The 19,246-nt window shown below is 40.7% G+C and overlaps 1 protein-coding gene across 1 annotated transcript in view; it reads left to right on the top strand.

Moving 5' to 3' along the window:
• The window catches only part of DPYS (dihydropyrimidinase), a 66,854-nt gene that overhangs the window by 45,956 nt on the left and 1,652 nt on the right, over positions 1 to 19,246 (top strand). Inside the window, exon 8 of the mRNA XM_056522562.1 lies at positions 17,726 to 17,933. Coding sequence (XP_056378537.1) covers positions 17,726 to 17,933 — 208 coding nt within the window. The remainder of the gene's footprint in view (positions 1 to 17,725; positions 17,934 to 19,246) is intronic.

Raw genomic sequence — 19,246 nt, 5'->3', positions numbered from 1 at the left:
CCATGTCTAATCCTTCGTCTAAGTAATCTTGCTCTAGACCAAGGTAATAGTCAGATACAGTCTGGGTCGGGGTTTGAGTGCCCACTGCTACCGTCCCCCTCTCTCTCTGTCTTTGCGTGCAAAAGGTTTTAAGAGAGTTAGTAAACGTCTGTCTGGAGGTCTCTCCCCTGGGTTCATTGGGTCTAGCTGCATGAGTGACAGTTATAAATTGAGAGAACATGGTGGGTGGCATTTTTAACCTGCAAAGGTTTTCCCCATCCTGCCATGTGGCATTATGAGATTCCATGACCTGAGTCAGGTACCTACAAAAACCCAAAGGCTTAGTAAGTGGGTCAGGGGCATTTTGCACAAGAGCCATACATTCCGCAGGACTCCATGGTTTATACAGGTGCCTATTTAAAGGTACTGTCTGATACTGGTTATCTCCTATCATCTTTCTAACCTCGTCCCTCAGTAGGTGTACAGGGGCTAGGTTGGCAACCTGTCCTTGCCGTGTAATTCTTCAAGGATTGTTTTAAGAGCGTGTATCTGGGGTTCTTCGTCTGCATTCTTGGACTTTTGCTGACCCATCTCTAGCCGACCGGTCCTAAGTAGCTTATTGGGGGGAACTTCGGAAAGTATGCCCCCCTCGTTGCCTTCTCCTTAGGCGGCTAGTAGGTTAAAAAGGCTATTTTGGCCTTTTAACCTGATTAAAAGGCTCTCCTGGCCTTTACCTGTGATGCATGACAATTCTGTATTAGACATTAGCTAACTCATACTAGCCGTCCGTTCCTAGGTAGCTTATTGGGGAAACCCTCGTAAGGTGTCTTTCCCTCGTTGCCGTCCTCCTAGGCGACTAATATGCTAAAAGGCTCACCTGGCCTTTTCACCGTCATCCACATCACTCTCATAGGGTCAGTGTCCGTTCTAGATGTGTTTTACCACACCTTATTCCCCCAGAATACACGGGCTTATCACACGAATCCTGTCCTGGATTTATGATGTATTCCAGGCTCATACTAACAACCAGATAATGGTTTATGTGATAATATGGGATTTAAGCATAATCTGTGACCCCGTTAGGCGCTTTCACAGATCAGTTCGGCAATACCCTCATAAAATCACATACCATCCTCTCTTGGCTCATACATTCATTCCATGTCTCCTTGCGGAGTAACACAGTACTTATCCAACCGACAGAAGGAATCGGGTTCTTTGTCTATTCAAATAGACCCACTATCACAGGAGTTTAGCTATTCTAAAACCCAGTCTAAGTGCAGGAGCTACAGCCACAGATCTCAGGAGGGCACATATATAAGAAAAATAAAGCTTTTTCTTACCTGGCCAGGTGATTTCAATCTGTGGTCTCCGGAGGCCCGAGCCGTAGTGTTCCCGCACTATATCTGAGATGCTCCTTGTGATTCGCCAGCGGGTCCCTGTTCGAGCACCAAATAATGTTAGGATCGACCTCAAAGGCCGAGACGTCTTCTGTCGGCGGATGCCCAATTTGTGTGTGGAAAGCCTGTATGGGGCTGCAGTCACCCAACGTTCCTTCCAACACTACCTGCCATTCAAAATCACGACACAAACACAAGTGTTGTCTCTGTAAGCTGAAGGCAGAACTGGCCTAGCCCTCTTTTCAGGAGTATTTTATAGCCCACTTTTCAATTAGGCGTGCGCAGTAAACTCTACATTGTACAAACACAGGAAAACCATAAATCTTTCGCAGAAGAAAGTTAGATACAAAATATACATTGCTTAAGCTCAAATATAATGAACCATTGTTTCAAGGACACATCTGGGATAGAAAAAAGATAAGTGTCTGCATTCTTGAAGATAAGGTACCCATCGTCTCTTAGTTCAAAAGTTTAAAGTTTGTTATGTAGAAAAAAACAAGAAAGATAGAATACAGTCACTTAGACAGAGAATAATCAAGTCTTCATACAAAATGGAGTCTTTGAACACAAAAATGGAGTCTCCTCTACCCAATTCTATCAACAGTATATCCCATAAGTGACTCCACCCCTCACATTATATACAGTATATCCCATAAGTGAGTCCACCCCTCACATTATATATACAGTATCTCCCATAAGTGACTCCACCCCTCACATTATATATACAGTATCTCCCTTAAGTGAGTCCTCCCCTCACATTATATATACAGTATCTCCCATAAGTGAGTCCACCCCTCACATTATATATACAGTATATCCCATAAGTGAGTCCACCCCTCACATTATATATACTGTATATCCCATAAGCGACTCCACCCCTCACATTATATACAGTATCTCCCATAAGTGAGTCCACCCCTCACATTATATATACAGTATCTCCCATAAGTGAGTCCACCCCTCACATTATATATAGTATATCCCATAAGTGACTCCACCCCTCACATTATATATAGTATATCCCATAAGTGACTCCACCCCTCACATTATATATACAGCATCTCCCATAAGTGAGTCCACCCCTCACATTATATATACAGTATCTCCCATAAGTGAGTCCACCCCTCACATTATATATACAGTATATCCCATAAGTGACTCCACCCCTCACATTATATATATAGTATATCCCATAAGTGAGTCCACCCCTCACATTATATATACAGTATCTCCTATAAGTGAGTCCACCCCTCACATTTTATATACAGTATCTCCCATAAGTGACTCCACCCCTCACATTATATATACAGTATATCCCATAAGTGAGTCCACCCCTCACATTATACATACAGTATCTCCCATAAGTGACTCCACCCCTCACATTATATACAGTATCTCCCATAAGTGACTCCACCCCTCACATTATATATACAGTATCTCCCATAAGTGAGTCCACCCCTCACATTATATATACAGTATCTCCCATAAGTGAGTCCACCCCTCACATTATATATATAGTATATCCCATAAGTGAGTCCACCCCTCACATTATATATACAGTATCTCCTATAAGTGAGTCCACCCCTCACATTTTATATACAGTATCTCCCATAAGTGACTCCACCCCTCACATTATATACAGTATCTCCCATAAGTGAGTCCACCCCTCACATTATATACAGTATCTCCCATAAGTGACTCCACCCCTCACATTATATATACAGTATATCCCATAAGTGACTCCACCCCTCACATTATATACAGTATCTCCCATAAGTGAGTCCACCCCTCACATTATATATACAGTATCTCCCATAAATGAGTCCACCCCTCACATTATATATACAGTATATCCCATAAGTGAGTCCAACCCTCACATTATATATACAGTATATCCCATAAGTGAGTCCACCCCTCACATTATATACAGTAGATCCCATAAGTGAGTCCACCCCTCACATTATATATACAGTATATCCCATAAGTGAGTCCACCCCTCACATTATATATACAGTATCTCCCATAAGTGACTCCACCCTTCACATTATATACAGTATCTCCCATAAGTGAGTCCACTCCTCACATTATATATACAGTATCTCCCATAAGTGAGTCCACCCCTCACATTATATATACAGTATCTCCCATAAGTGACTCCACCCCTCACATTATATATACAGTATCTCCCATAAGTGAGTCTACCCCTCACATTATATATACAGTATCTCCCATAAGTGAGTCCACCCCTCACATTATATATACAGTATATCCCATAAGTGAGTCCACCCCTCACATTATATATACAGTATATCCCATAAGTGAGTCCACCCCTCACATTATATACAGTATATCCCATAAGTGACTCCACCCCTCACATTATATATACAGTATATCCCATAAGTGAGTCCACCCCTCACATTATATATATATATATATATATACAGTATATCCCATAAGTGAGTCCACCCCTCACACTATATATAAAGTATATCCCATAAGTGACTCCACCCCTCACATTATATACAGTATATCCCATAAGTGAGTCCACCCCTCACATTATATACAGTATCTCCCATAAGTGAGTCCACCCCTCACATTATATATACAGTATATCCCATAAGTGAGTCCACCCCTCACATTATATATACAGTATATCCCATAAGTGAGTCCACCCCTCACATTATATATACAGTATCTCCCATAAGTGAGTCCACCCCTCACATTATATATACAGTATATCCCATAAGTGAGTCCACCCCTCACATTATATATAGTATCTCCCATAAGTGAGTCCACCCCTCACATTATATATACAGTATCTCCCATAAGTGACTCCACCCCTCACATTATATATACAGTATATCCCATAAGCGAGTCCACCCCTCACATTATATATACAGTATCTCCCATAAATGAGACCACCCCTCACATTATATATAGTATCTCCCATAAGTGAGTCCACCCCTCACATTATATATACAGTATATCCCATAAATGAGACCACCCCTCACATTATATATAGTATCTCCCATAAGTGAGTCCACCCCTCACATTATATATACAGTATCTCCCATAAGTGAGTCCACCCCTCACATTATATACAGTATCTCCCATAAGTGAGTCCACCCCTCACATTATATATACAGTATATCCCATAAGTGAGTCCACCCCTCACATTATATACAGTATATCCCATAAGTGAGTCCACCCCTCACATTATATACAGTATCTCCCATAAGTGAGTCCACCCCTCTCATTATATATACAATATCTCCCATAAGTGAGTCCACCCCTCACATTATATATACAGTATATCCCATAAGTGAGTCCACCCCTCACATTATATATACAGTATATCCCATAAGTGATTCCACCCCTCATATTATATACAGTATATCCCATAAGTAAGTCCACCCCTCACATTATATATACAGTATATCCCATAAGTGAGTCCACCCCTCACATTATATACAGTATCTCCCATAAGTGAGTCCACCCCTCACATTATATATATACAGTATCTCCCATAAGTGACTCCACCCCTCACATTATATATATACAGTATCTCCCATAAATGAGACCACCCCTCACATTATATACATTATCTCCCATAAGTGACTCCACCCCTCACATTATATATACAGTATCTCCCGTAAGTCAGTCCACCCCTCACATTATATATACAGTATATCCCATAAGTGAGTCCACCCCTCACATTATATATACAGTATCTCCCATAAGTCAGTCCACCCCTCACATTATATATACAGTATATCCCATAAGTGAGTCCACCCCTCACATTATATATACAGTATCTCCCGTAAGTCAGTCCACCCCTCACATTATATATACAGTATATCCCATAAGTGACTCCACCCCTCACATTATATATACAGTATATCCCATAAGTGAGTCCACCCCTCACATTATATACAGTATCTCCCATAAGTGAGTCCACCCCTCACATTATATATACAGTATCTCCCATAAGTGAGTCCACCCCTCACATTATATACAGTATATCCCATAAGTGAGTCCACCCCTCACATTATATACAGTATGTCCCATAATTGAATCCACCCCTCACATTATATATACAGTATCTCCCATAAGTGAGTCCACCCCTCACATTATATACAGTATATCCCATAATTGAATCCACCCCTCACATTATATATACAGTATCTCCCATAAGTGAGTCCACCCCTCACATTATATATACAGTATATCTCATAAGTGAGTCCACCCCTCACATTATATATACAGTATCTCCCATAAGTGAGTCCACCCCTCACATTATATACAGTATATCCCATAATTGAATCCACCCCTCACATTATATATACAGTATCTCCCATAAGTGAGTCCACCCCTCACATTATATATACAGTATATCCCATAAGTGATTCCACCCCTCACATTATATATACAGTATATCCCATAAGAGAGTCCACCCCTCACATTATATATACAGTATCTCCCATAAGTGAGTCCACCCCTCACATTATATACAGTATATCCCATAATTGAATCCACCCCTCACATTATATATACAGTATATCCCATAAGTGAGTCCACCCCTCACATTATATACAGTATATCCCATAATTGAATCCACCCCTCACATTATATATACAGTATCTCCCATAAGTGAGTCCACCCCTCACATTATATATACAGTATATCTCATAAGTGAGTCCACCCCTCACATTATATACAGTATATCCCATAAGTGATATTCAATAGTAGAAAGAAACAAACTCGGCACTGCTTCCTTAATTATAAGCACCTGACATCCAATGCCTCTGCTGGCTTAACCACGTCTGATGGTGCTCACTGGTAATAGCAAAGTCCAATGCAAATAATCCGTAAAGAAGAGAAAAAGGAACCAGGGCAACTCACCAATTACGTAAACTTCAAGCTTCTTTATTGATCCATGAAGGGTATAAACTGTGCAAGACACGGGTGGACAAACAACAAGGGGACGTTCGTTCGGGGCTACGGTGCCGTTTCGCAAGATATGCTTCAACTGGCCCACATCGTCTTCCAGCCGGAAACACATTTAAATAACCCTCCCCTCCGTTGCCATAGAAATGAGCCAAACAAAAGGTAAGTGCAATTAAAAATGTTAAAAACAACTGTGTGATACTCCTAAGATATTCATTTAAATTAGTAGCGCACTGAGCTCAGTACGTTCATTAAGACCTAAAGGCCCCATTGCTTCTAACCGAAGAATCCATTTAGTTTCATTTTTTAACAGTATTTCTTCTTTATTTTTCCCAGCAATACCATGTTCGATCCTCTCAAGTCCGACAAACTGGAATCCGTATTTTTCTTTCGAATGAACTTCATTAATATGTTGTATAAATCTAGTGGCTCCGATGCCGGTTCTGAGGGATCGAACATGTTCGCGGATTCTGTGAAATAGGGGCCTCTTTGTCTTCCCAATATAAAATAGTTTACATTTACATACCAATGCGTACACTACATGAGAGGATCTACATGTAATACATTGTTTCACATTAATAGTATTACCTGCTAATTCTACAACTCTACATTTCATATTTAGAGAGCAAAATGAACATGAACCGCAACTAAAATTTCCTTTCGGGCGTAATTCAGACAACCAATTCTGCCTCGTTGCGTTTTTTCTTCTTTTCAATAAATCTCCAATTGTTTTCGTTTTTCTATATGTAACGATAGGTTTTTCACTAGTAGTTATTGCTATGTCAGCATCCTCTTGTAGAATATACCAATTATTCGTAATAGCTTTTTTAACTATATTATTAATGGGAGTATTTGAAAAAGAAAAAACGCAACGTTTATTGTTAATTCTATCTTTCGTTTTCAGCAACACTTCTCTTGGTACTCGATCTATTTTCTTTCTTGCATCAAGAATTAAATTAAAGGGATACCCTCTCTGTTCCAAACGATATTGTAAATCATCTGCCTGTTTTTGAAACATTATGGGATTGCTGTTAATTCGTTTTAGTCTGACTAACTGACTATATGGGATACTATTTTTAACCTGGGGGGGATGGGATGAATGATAATGTAACAATGAATTTTTGGCAATCGATTTTCTAAAACCAGATGTCACTATATTGCTATCTACAATATCTATCTGTACATCCAGAAATTCAAGATGTTGATCTCCAAATACATATGTAAAAAACATGTTAACTCCATTCACTTGGTTGAGATATTCAACAAAGGCAGTAAATTCCTTCTCTGAACCGTCCCAAATGATAAAGAGGTCGTCCACATATCTGAGAAAAAGTTTAATTTTACCAATAAAGGGGTTCTTGGATGTAAACACCCATTTGTCTTCCAACATGGAGAGAAAAATATTGGCATAAGCACAGGAGGTGGGAGACCCCATGGCTGTACCATGTGTCTGTCTGTACCAATCCCCTCCAAACTGGAAGACATTATTACTCAACACGAATGTAAGAGCTTCAGTAACAAATTCAATGAAATCGGAAGACTTACCTGTTTTCCGTAGGATAGTGGTCATAGCCTCCACCCCCGAATCCAACGGGATTCGGGTGTATAGGCTCTCCACATCCACGGAACACAGTTTAAACCCAGGTTGCCAATGAAAATTATTCAAAATTTTTATTAAATCTCCGGTGTCCCTAAGATAAGAAGGTAATTCTCTCAGTAGAGGTGAAACTAGCCAATCAATATAGCTGGACAAATATTCTGTCGGTGACCCAATCCCAGAGACAATAGGACGTCCCGGGGGCTGGGTCACCGACTTATGGACTTTCGGCAAAATATACCAAGACGGTTTTTTAATGTTCCTAGGGAGGAGGCGTTCAGCACTTTTTCTACTTATAACTCCTTTCTCATGGAATTTTCGAAGTAGCGATCTCAAATTATTAAGTATCTGTGGACAGGGATCTTTTTTTAATTTACAGTAAGTATTCTCATCTCCTAATTGTTTAAGAGCCTCTATATTGTAATCAGTAGTTTTCCATAAAACAACCCCCCCACCCTTATCAGCCTTAGTAACAACAATATCTTCCCTCTTTCTTAATTTATTTAGGGCTATTTGCTCTCTATCTGAGATGTTGCTCTGGACCTTCGGGTAAATGAGGGCTTTAACTTCTTTCAAAACTGACTTCTGAAATATATCAATTGGGCTCCCTGGTATAACAGGAGGATTAAACATCGATGGATTACCACCTGAAAAAAACTCATCATTAGTATTTCCTGTCCTATCAGACACCTGATCATTGACATCAGCAAGGAACGTGACTAAATCCTGCTCCTCCTCATTAAATTCACTAGGTACACAAAATCCTAAAGGTCCTATTTTACAGCTTGTTTCACCTTCAAGTAAGACTACATTTTTATTTTCATTATTTCCTGTAGAAAAAACTTTTTTTATATTTAATTTACGGACACCCCTGAATAAGTCCTCTTGGAACTGGACAAAGTCGAATTTCTCTCTGAGACCAAAGTTCAGTCCCTTATTCAATAGTGAAATCGTGTCCTCATCTAAATCTTCATCCGTAAGGTTCACTACTATATTTTCAGGAATTACTTGCGCCAAGTTACATTCTTGCGTTTGGGTATGCGTTTTCTCAGAATTCTTTGATTTTCCTCTCCCTCTTCGGGTTCTGGGTCCAAAGGGATTCCGGCAGCTTTTTGTTTGATATCCCCCACATCTCCAGTCGATTCTGTTGAACCACTGCTGTCTGTGTCAGTTGTCATAAAATCCGAACTTTTCTATATCTCACATTATATATACAGTATCTCCCATAAGTGAGTCCACCCCTCACATTATATATACAGTATATCACATATACTGTATATATCCATATATATATATATATGGATATATACAGTATATGTGATATACTGTATATAATGTGATGGGTGGACTCACTTATGGGAGATACTGTATATATAATGTGAGGGGTGGAGTCACTTATGGGAGATACTGTATATAATGTGAGGGGTGGACTCACTTATGGGATATACTGTATATAATGTGAGGGGTGGACTCACTTATGGGAGATACTGTATATATAATGTGAGGGGTGGACTCACTTATGGGAGATACTGTATATAATGTGAGGGGTGGACTCACTTATGGGAGATACTGTATATAATGTGAGGGGTGGACTCACTTATGGGAGATACTGTATATATAATGTGAGGGGTGGACTCACTTATGGGAGATACTGTATATATAATGTGAGGGGTGGACTCACTTATGGGATATACTGTATATATAATGTGAGGGGTGGACTCATTTATGGGAGATACTGTATATAATGTGAGGGGTGGACTCACTTATGGGAGATACTGTATGTATAATGTGAGGGGTGGAGTCACTTATGGGAGATACTGTATATAATGTGAGGGGTGGAGTCACTTATGGGATATACTGTATATATAATGTGAGGGGTGGAATCACTTATGGGAGATACTGTATATAATGTGAAGAGTGGACTCACTTATCTTTACCCGTTGATCGCCGCTTCTAAAGTGACAGTAAAAGTATCCCGGTAGCTTAGTCGGTCTGTTTGGGACCGCCGTGTTGAAAACAACCAATGGACTAGGAAAGCACTGTTTTTGGATAGGTGCAGCCATGTTTTCCTATCATAAACAAATACAGTGGTCCCTCAACATATGATATTAATTGGTTCCAGGAGAACCATCATATGTTGAAACCATCATATGTCTAGTACATATGTCTATGTAAAAATGGTAATTGGTTCTGGGGCCTTGGAACCATTGTATGTTGAATACATATCTCTATGGGAAACTGCTAATTTGTTCTGGGATGACCATTGTATGTGGAGTGTATGGGGAGTGTTTAACAAACCAGGGTGCCTCCAGCTGTTGCACAACTACAACTCCCAGCATGCATGTACAGCCATTGACTGTCTGGGCATGCTGGGAGTTATAGTTTTGCAACAGCTGGAGGCACACTGATAGGGAAACATTGATGTATGGGGTGTATAGTGTGTATATGTATTGTATGTGATGTGTGACATTGCATACAGTACTGTACAGTTCTTTAAATACCTTCAGGGGGGACAGAATGTCCTCCATTACGATCCTGCCGACTACAGCTCTATAGGAAAGGAAGGGGAGGGCAGCCAGCAGCTCATTGGATGCCTGCAGCAAGATGCTCCAGGCTATTGGCTATGGCTGCACTGGGGGGGGGGGGGGCTTACACGGAGCTCACAGTGGAAGTCTGTATGAGTTAGCAGGACAGCATGTGAGTAACAGGAGGCAGAACGGGACACACGGGGCACATTAAACAACTATCTGTCAGTTGCTGAAGTTGTCAGCGCTGTCAGATAGCTGTTTGTACGATGGCCCCGACACACAGCAGCATCATATGTCGAGACTGCCTTCAACATACGATGGGCTCTGAGAGGCCATCATATGTTGAAATGATCATATGTCGGGGCCATCATAAGTCGGGGGGTCACGGTATGTGTACAAGGCAGAATTCCTTTGGTGCACAGATGTCACTTCACATGGTTAAGTATTAAAAGCTCAGTCTTCATTGATATATATGAGCCTTATTGTCATGTAAAGACGTATGCACTTATCCTGACACTGTCAGGGAGAGGAATTTGGTGTACATTACCATCTAAAAGGGTAATATAAATAAATAAATCTAATAGATATGTAATATATTACCGTTCTGGATATATAAAGCAATGATAAACTGGTCAGATTGGGAATACAGAAGCTGGAGCCTTCCATGTGGCTGCACCGGGGGCGATGACATGTGGTCTGCATATTAAATCCACCGAGGATGTTGTGGGTTTCTTACCAGCCGGTTGTGATGGATTCGGCATGACTGCTAAACAAGCAGAAACATATTGGTTTTGACAGATGGTGGGGAGGTTAGTTCTCATCCTGGCTGTTGTGTAGTGCAGGTAGCGGGGATGTTGTGCACGTCTAATGGTCTGTTTTGTCGTGTACAGCGGATCTATCTGTTTGGACATCAGAGCTCGGCGTGACAAGTTATCTCTGAGTGCTCTGTGTTGCTGTTTATTTGTATAGTTTTTTATTTTGCTTGTTATTTTTAAAGGGCATGTATTCTCAGATGACATTATAGAAATCATCTTTAAAAAAAAAAAAAATTATTTTTTTCCAACAGTAAGATTTTTATTTATTTTTTAGTAATGGACGTACATAGAATTCATAATGGACCCCATAGAAAAAAATGGATTTGGCCCCACCCTTCTGATTTTGCCTATTAACTGACCTCCTAGTCAAGGGTCAACTCCTGTGAAAAAAAAAAGTGTGGGAACTCCTGGGACTGGTCCTGCAGGATTCCTAATAATGGGAATAGTGTTCCTGCTGTGAAAAAAGTGCAGGGGCGCAGTTCCCATGAGCTCCTGCAGGACTTGAGCCCTGCCCCTAGTACTTCCCACTAGGGCCTCACTAGGCTACCCTACATTAAAGCCTGTATTTCTGGCTCTGTACACTCCGGCAGGGTAGGGCAGAGCCAAGGCGATAGGATACTGACCAATAGAAAACAGCTGAACATCACTGATCATTGGCCAGCCAAGCCATAAAGCAGCGGTCACCAGGACTATCAGTTCGGGAGGTGGAGGAATTGGAGGGGAGGGCATTGTGATCAGCGGTACATAGGTCTATAGAGGCAGACCACACAAGCGCAGTTACTACTTCACCAATGGACCCCATATTTAATGGGAAATGCTAGCATAGGTCCGGAGATTGGGGAGGCCATCTTTAAAAGGGTAGTCCAGCTTAGAAAAATGTATCTCTTATCGATAGGATAGGGAATAAGTGTCCGATGGGGGGGCGACCGCTGGGATCCCTCACAACCTTCTGCCCAGGGCCCCGACTCTCCCCATGCACATAGCTGTGTGGACCATCGAGCATCTCTATGGGAGAGCCAGAGATACAGAGATGTCCGCCATTAACCCCTCAGATGCCATGATCAGTACAGATCACTGCATCTGCAGCACTGCACATGTTAAAATAGATGATCGGATCGCCCGCAGCGCTGCGATCCCATCATCTGTAATGGCGGACGGAGGTCCCCTCACCTGCCTCTGTCTGTCTCCCGGCATCTTCTGCTCTGGTCTGAGATCGAGCAGACCAGAGCAGAAGATCACCGATAATACTGATCAGTGCTGTGTCCTATACATAGCACTGAACAGTATTAGCAATCAAAGGATTGCTATAGATAGTCCCCTATGGGGACATAAAAAGTGTAAAAAAAAAAGTTGAAAAATGTAAAAACAAAAAGTAAAAAAATATAAAAATATTTTATAAAAATATATATATATTTGATATCGCCGCGTGCGTAAATGTCCGAAATATCAAAATATAATGTTAATGAACGCGTACGGTGAACGGCGTAAATGTAATAAATGAAAAAAATTCAACAAATTTTTTGTCACATTTTATAAAAAAATATAATAATAATAAAAAATGATCTAAAAGTTTTATATATGCAAATATGGTATCGATAAATAGTACAGATGACGGCGCAAAAAATAAGCCCTCATACCGCCCTATATACGGAAAAATAAAAAAAGTTATAGGTAGTCAAAATAGGGCGATTTTAGATGACTGATTTTGTACAAAAAGTTTTTGATTTTTTTTTTAGAGGTACAAAAATATTAAAGTATCTAGCCATGGGTATCATGTATCATTTTAATCGTATTGACCCACAGAATAAATAACACGTGTCATTTCTACCGTAGATTGTACAGCGTGAAAACGAAACCCTCCAAAATGTGCAAAATTGTGGTTTTCATTAAAAATTTCCTCCCTAAAAAAATATTATTTTGGGTTCGCCGTACATTTTATGATAAAATTAGGTTGAGTACAATTGGTCACGCAAAAAACAAGCCCTTATATGGGTCTGTAGATGGAAATATAAAAGAGTTATGGATTTTAGAAGGCGAGGAGGAAAAAACGAAAATGCAAAAATAAAATTGGCCTGGTCCTTAAAGGGGTACTCCGGTGAAAACTTTTTTTTCTTTTAAATCAACTGGTGGCAGAAAGTTAAACATATTTGTAAATTACTTCTATAAAAAAAAAATCTTAATCCTTCCTGTACTTATTAGCCGCTGAATACTACAGAGGAAATTCTTTTCTTTTTGGAATGCTCTCTGATGACATCACGAGCACAGTTCTCTCTGCTGACGTTATTATAATAATAATAATAATAATGCTTTATTCATTGTTGGGATTTGAACCCAAGTCCCCAGCACTGCAAGGCAGCAGTGGTAACCACTGAGCCACCATGCTGCCCTTAGCATACATCTGCTATGCACGGTTGCTAAAATGGACAGAGATGTCAGCAGAGAGCACTGTGCTCGTGATGTCATCAGTGTTCCAAAAAGAAAGGAATTTCCTCTGTAGCATTTAGCAGCTAATAAGTACTGGAAGGATTAAGATTTTTTTTAATAGAAGTAATTTACAAATATGTTTAACTTTCTGCCACCAGTTGATTTAAAAGAAAAAAGGCTTTCACCGGAGTACCCTTTTAAGGTGAAAATGGGCTTGGTCCTTAAGGAGTTAATAGACTTGGGTCTTTTCAGTTTTACTAAGTATGTTTAGACCAATGTGTCCCAACGAGGGTGCAAAACTACAACTCCCTGCATGGCCGGACAGCCAAAGGCTGTCCGGCCATGCTGGGAGTTGCAGTTTTGCAACAGCTGGAGGCACCCTCGTTGGGAAACACTGGTTTAGACTAACTGGACGTGAAATGTTTAGTTGTGTTCTGACGTTCGGAGGCTGTCGGGTTTGCTTAGTAGAGTGTTACAGAAAACATCTCTTCACCCCGGTAAAGCCGCTCGCTGCATTTCCTGCCTCTTTTCATCAGCCGACTCTCTCCTGAAGTGACAAAGTGCGCACAGGAACATCCCGCCGGCGTCTTTATCCATCTTACACCGTGGCTTACGAGTTAGGAGAGTTTAACGCCATTAAATGTGTCTGAAGTGGCAATAATCCCTTCAAACTGTTTGTGCAATCAGAAAAGGTTAAAGGCAAAATAAGAACATTTCGGAGGCGCAGGTAAAAGCAGCGACAGCTCGCTGACCTAGATTTATGGAGTCTGGACGGACTCGCGTTCATTCCTATCCGGCTCCATTCTCCATTTATCACAGTGTTTGGTCCGAGGAGTTGGCTATGGGGATTTATAGTTGATGTTTCGGACTGAACTCTAGAAAACAGAAAGTTTTTCTCCAAGCAGAAGACTTATTGTTTGTCTATTTGACTCCAAAAATAGAAAAAAAAATTATCAAAAATTTATGTGATTAATAGTAATTAATATTAAAAATAAAAAAAAAGAACCTGAGCACCTAAAGTCTTTATCTGCCAAATGTTTTCAAATGAACTGGTGCCAGAAAGATAAACAGATTTGTAAATTACCGGTACTTCTATTTAAAAAATCTTAATCCTTCCAGTACTTATCAGCTGCTGTATGCTCCAGAGGAAGTTGTGTAGCTCTTTTCTGTCTGACCACAGTGCTCTCTGCTGACACCTCTGTCCGTCTCAGGAATTGTCCAGAGTTTAAAGGGGTACTACCGTGGAAAACTTTTTCTTTTAACTTAACTGGTGCCAGAAAGTTAAACAGATTTGTAAATTACTTCTATTAAAAAAAATCTTAATCTTTCCAGTGCTTTTTAGGGTCTGTATACTACAGAGGAAATGGTTTTCTGTTTGCAACATAGAGCTCTCTGCTGACATCATGAGCACAGTGCTCTCTGCTGACCTCTGCTGTCCATTTTAGGAACTGTCCAGAGCAGCATACGTTTGCTATGGGGATTTGCTTCTACTCTGGACAGTTCTTAAAATGGACAGAGATGTCAGCAGAGAGCACTGTGCTCGTGATGTCAGCAGAGAGCTCTGCGTTCCAGAAAGAAAACCATTTCCTCTGTAGTATTCAGCAGCTAATAAGTACTGGAAGGATTAAGATTTTTTTTAGTAGAAGTAATTTACAAATCTGTTTAACTTTCTGGCACCAGTTGATTAAAAAAATAAATAAATAAATAAATACGTTTTCTATGGGAGTGCCTCTTTAATCAAATCCCCATGTCAAACTTTTCCTGCTCTGGACAGTTCCTGGCGTGGTCAGAGGTGGCAGCAGAGTGCACTGTGGTCAGACAGAAAAGGGCTACACAATTTCCTCTGGAGCATACAGCAGCTGATATGTACTGGAAGGATTAAGATTTTTAAATAGAAATAATTTAGAAATATTTATAACTTTCTGCCACCAGTTGATCTGAAAACATTTTTATTCCACCGGAGTACCCTTTTAAGCCCTATCCACAGGATAAGAGATAACTAGCAGATCGCTCGGGTCTGACTGCTAGGACTCCAGCTGATCCAGAGAACAAATCGGCTCACTGAGGAATTTGGTTACATGCTTCCCATTTAAATTCATAATGGAGGTATATAGAGTTTATAGCAGTGGTCTTCAAACTGTGGCCCTTCAGATGTTACAAAACTACAATTTCCAGCATGCCAGGACAGCCGTTGGCTGTCCGGGCATGCTGGGAGTTGTAGTTTTGCAACATCTGGAGGGCCACAGTTTGAAGACCACTGGTTTATAGTAAGTATTAAATTTCACCCTGGAGAATGCTGAATTCATACTACTCATTGCTGATCTATAATGCCCTGCATACTGCTGCTGCTGCTGCATCTTAGGGTGTGGATAGAGATACAATGATCCCTCAACTTACAATGGCCTAAACATACAATATTTTCAGCATACAATGGTCTTTTCTGGACCATTGTAACTTGAAACCAGACTCATCATACAATGTACGGACAGTCTAGATCTGTGAAACGTGTCAATGGCCGGAAGAGCTGACCAATCAGAATTTCACTGGTACACTCATGTATTACTAAAGTGCATGCACTGACTGGCTGTCTGGTAGCGCCCCCTACAGTACAGGCAAGTATTACATGTTCTGTACTACTCTTTACCTATGCCACAGTTCACAGTTAGCTGCTCCTTTGGACACCAGGTGAGGGAGGCTCCATGTAAGGCTGGGTTCACACCACGTTTTGTTAACTACGGTTCCCGTATACGGCTGGGAGGAGGGGGGCGGGGCTTAATCGCGACACCCGCACTCAGCCGTATTCGGGAACCGTATTTAATGCATGTCTATGAGCCGACCGGAGTGAACCACAGCCTCCGGTCGGCTTCGTTTCCGGCCGTATGCGGTTTCCCGACCGCAGGCAAAAACATGGTGTGAACCCAGCCTTACTTTTTTAGGACACTGTGTGTACTGTACAGGACCCTGAAGAAGCTCCTGTCCTCTACATAGACAGTGATTACAGCTCCCAGCAGATCCTTCTTACTTTTATATTTATGTATTTGCTTTATCTATATTAGTTATTTACTTATTTTTCTTTAATCCTCACTTTTTCCTAGTTTTGGATGACATTTTAGGGCTTCAGAACCAATTACCAGGTTATGGTCCCAATGTACAATGGTTTCAACCTACAATGGTGGTCCACTTAATATTGTAACTTGAGGGACCACTGTGTAGGGGAGCAGGATCCCCTCTTCTTTTTTGTGTGCAGTGTACGGTAGACATCACAGAGACTAGGTTCCACCTATTTGAGGAACACTGGGTTAAAAAGTTTCTGCAATAAGCCACCATATAGATGTAGCATCACTAACTAACAAGACTCTCATGCTTTATTTAAAGGGGTACTCCAGTGGAAATTTTTATAATTATTTTTTTTTTTTTTTAATCAACTGGTGCCAGAAAGTTAAACAGATTTGTAAATGACTTCTATTAAAAAAAAATGTTACCCTTCCAGTACTTTTTAGCGGCTGTATACTACAGAGGAAATTCTTTTTTCTTGAATTTCTTTTTTTGTCTTTTCCACAGTGCTCTCTGCTGACACCTGATGACCGTATCAGGAACTTTCCAGAGCAGGAGAGGTTTGCAATGGGGATTTTCTCCTGCTCTGGACAGTTCCTGATACGGTCATCAGGTGTCAGCAGAGAGCACAGTGGACAAGACAAAAAAGAAATTCAAAAGAAAAGAATTTTCTCTGTAGCATACAGCTACTAAAAAGTACTGGAAGGGTAAAGATTTTTTTTATAGAAGTAATTTACAAATCTGTTTAACTTTCTGGTACCAGTTGATTAAAAAAATAAATAAATAAAATAAAATAATTCCACCGGAGTACCCCTTTCATATTTGACATGTCATTTGTAACTATCCTCAAGCAATTTTTTACATTGCATTCTTATGTTGGTGCCAACCACTAAGTGCAGATCAATGACTTGGGGCAATTACAAAAACCTTTTAAGCTATTGGACCCTGATGAACAATCTATCTCAATCTCTTATCCTCTTTCAGGACTATTTCAGCTAAAACTCATCACCAAGCTGTCAATTTTAACATATTTGAGGGAATGGTTTGCCACGGAGTTCCTCTGGTCACCATTGCTGGTGGAAGAGTCGTGTATGAAAATGGAACCCTGAACACTGTAGCCGGTCACGGCAAATACATCCCAAGAAAACCATTCGCTGACTATGTCTACAGCAGGGTTCTGAAGAGAGATGAGGTGAGACCATAGAGAGGGATTTAAACAGTATATCAATGTCATGGGGGAGATAAAACAGGCACGTATGGCAGACAACACCTAGGCCAGTGTTTTCCAACCAGGGTGCCTCCAGCTGTTGCAAAACTACGACTCCCAGCAGGCCCGGACAGCCATCGGCTGTCCGGGTCTGCTGGGAGTTGTAGTTTTGCAACAGCTGGAGGCACCCTGGTTGGAAAACACTGACCTAGGCTATTTCATATTCATCAGATAGATGTTAGGGGCTGGCTTGTAGAGAATGGTCCAAGCAGGGACACCCGTCTATGATGTGCATACACCCTGTTAGGGCATATTGCAGAAGCATAGCTAGGTTTTCTGTACCTGGGACAAAGACTCAATTTGGCGCCACACAGGTGACGAAAAAGGCAACCAAAGGCTGTCCAGGCCTGCTGGGAGTGGTTGTTTTGCAACAGCTGGAGGAACCCTGGTTGGGGAACACTGGTTAAAGGGGTACTCAACTGGTAAATAGATTTGTAAATCACTTCTATTAAAAAAAATCTTAATCCTTCCAGTACTTATTAGCTGCTGAATACTACAGAGGAAATTCTTTTCTTTTTGGAACACAGAGCTCTCTGCTGACATCAGGAGCACAGTGCTCTCTGCTGACATCTCTGTCCATTTTAAGAACTGTCCAGAGTAGGAGAAAATCCCCATAGCAAACATATGCTGCTCTGGACAGTTCCTAAAATGGACAGAGATGTCAGCAGAGAGCACTGTGCTCGTGATGTCAGCAGAGAGCTCTGTGTTCCAAAAAGAAAATAATTTCCTCTGTAGTATTCAGCAGCTAGTATGTACTGGAAGGATTAAGAATTTTTAATAGAAGTCATTTACAAATCTGTTTAACTTTCTGGCACCAGTTGATTTAAAAATAAAAAAATAAAAAAGTTTTCCACCCGAGTACCCCTTTAAGGCTAAGGCTACACGGTGACTTTGATCATGCGACACAAAGATCAGTTACATTGCACATAATGTTAGTAAATGATGTCACTTGCGACATCGGGCAATCGCGACGTGGCAGTGGCAAAAAATCCATTCTTGATGAATTTTTGGTTGAAAGTCGCATGCGACTTTTCCACCATTGACTTCAATGCAAGTTACATGGGACTTGTTTGCTACTTCTGTGTAGTTTGGCTTGGTTGGAATTTTTCAGCCAACTGTAAGGCTAGGATTCCACTTGTTTTTTTTCTGGCAGTTTTTGGAATATTGCCACTGCAGTTTTTGAGCCAAAATCAGAAGTGGATCCATGAGGGAAGAGAAGTATAAGTCCTTCCTTTATA

Source organism: Hyla sarda, chromosome 5, assembly GCF_029499605.1.
Source record: "Hyla sarda isolate aHylSar1 chromosome 5, aHylSar1.hap1, whole genome shotgun sequence".
Taxonomy (NCBI): Eukaryota; Metazoa; Chordata; class Amphibia; order Anura; family Hylidae; genus Hyla; species Hyla sarda.
This window is presented reverse-complemented; position numbering and strand designations above follow the sequence as displayed.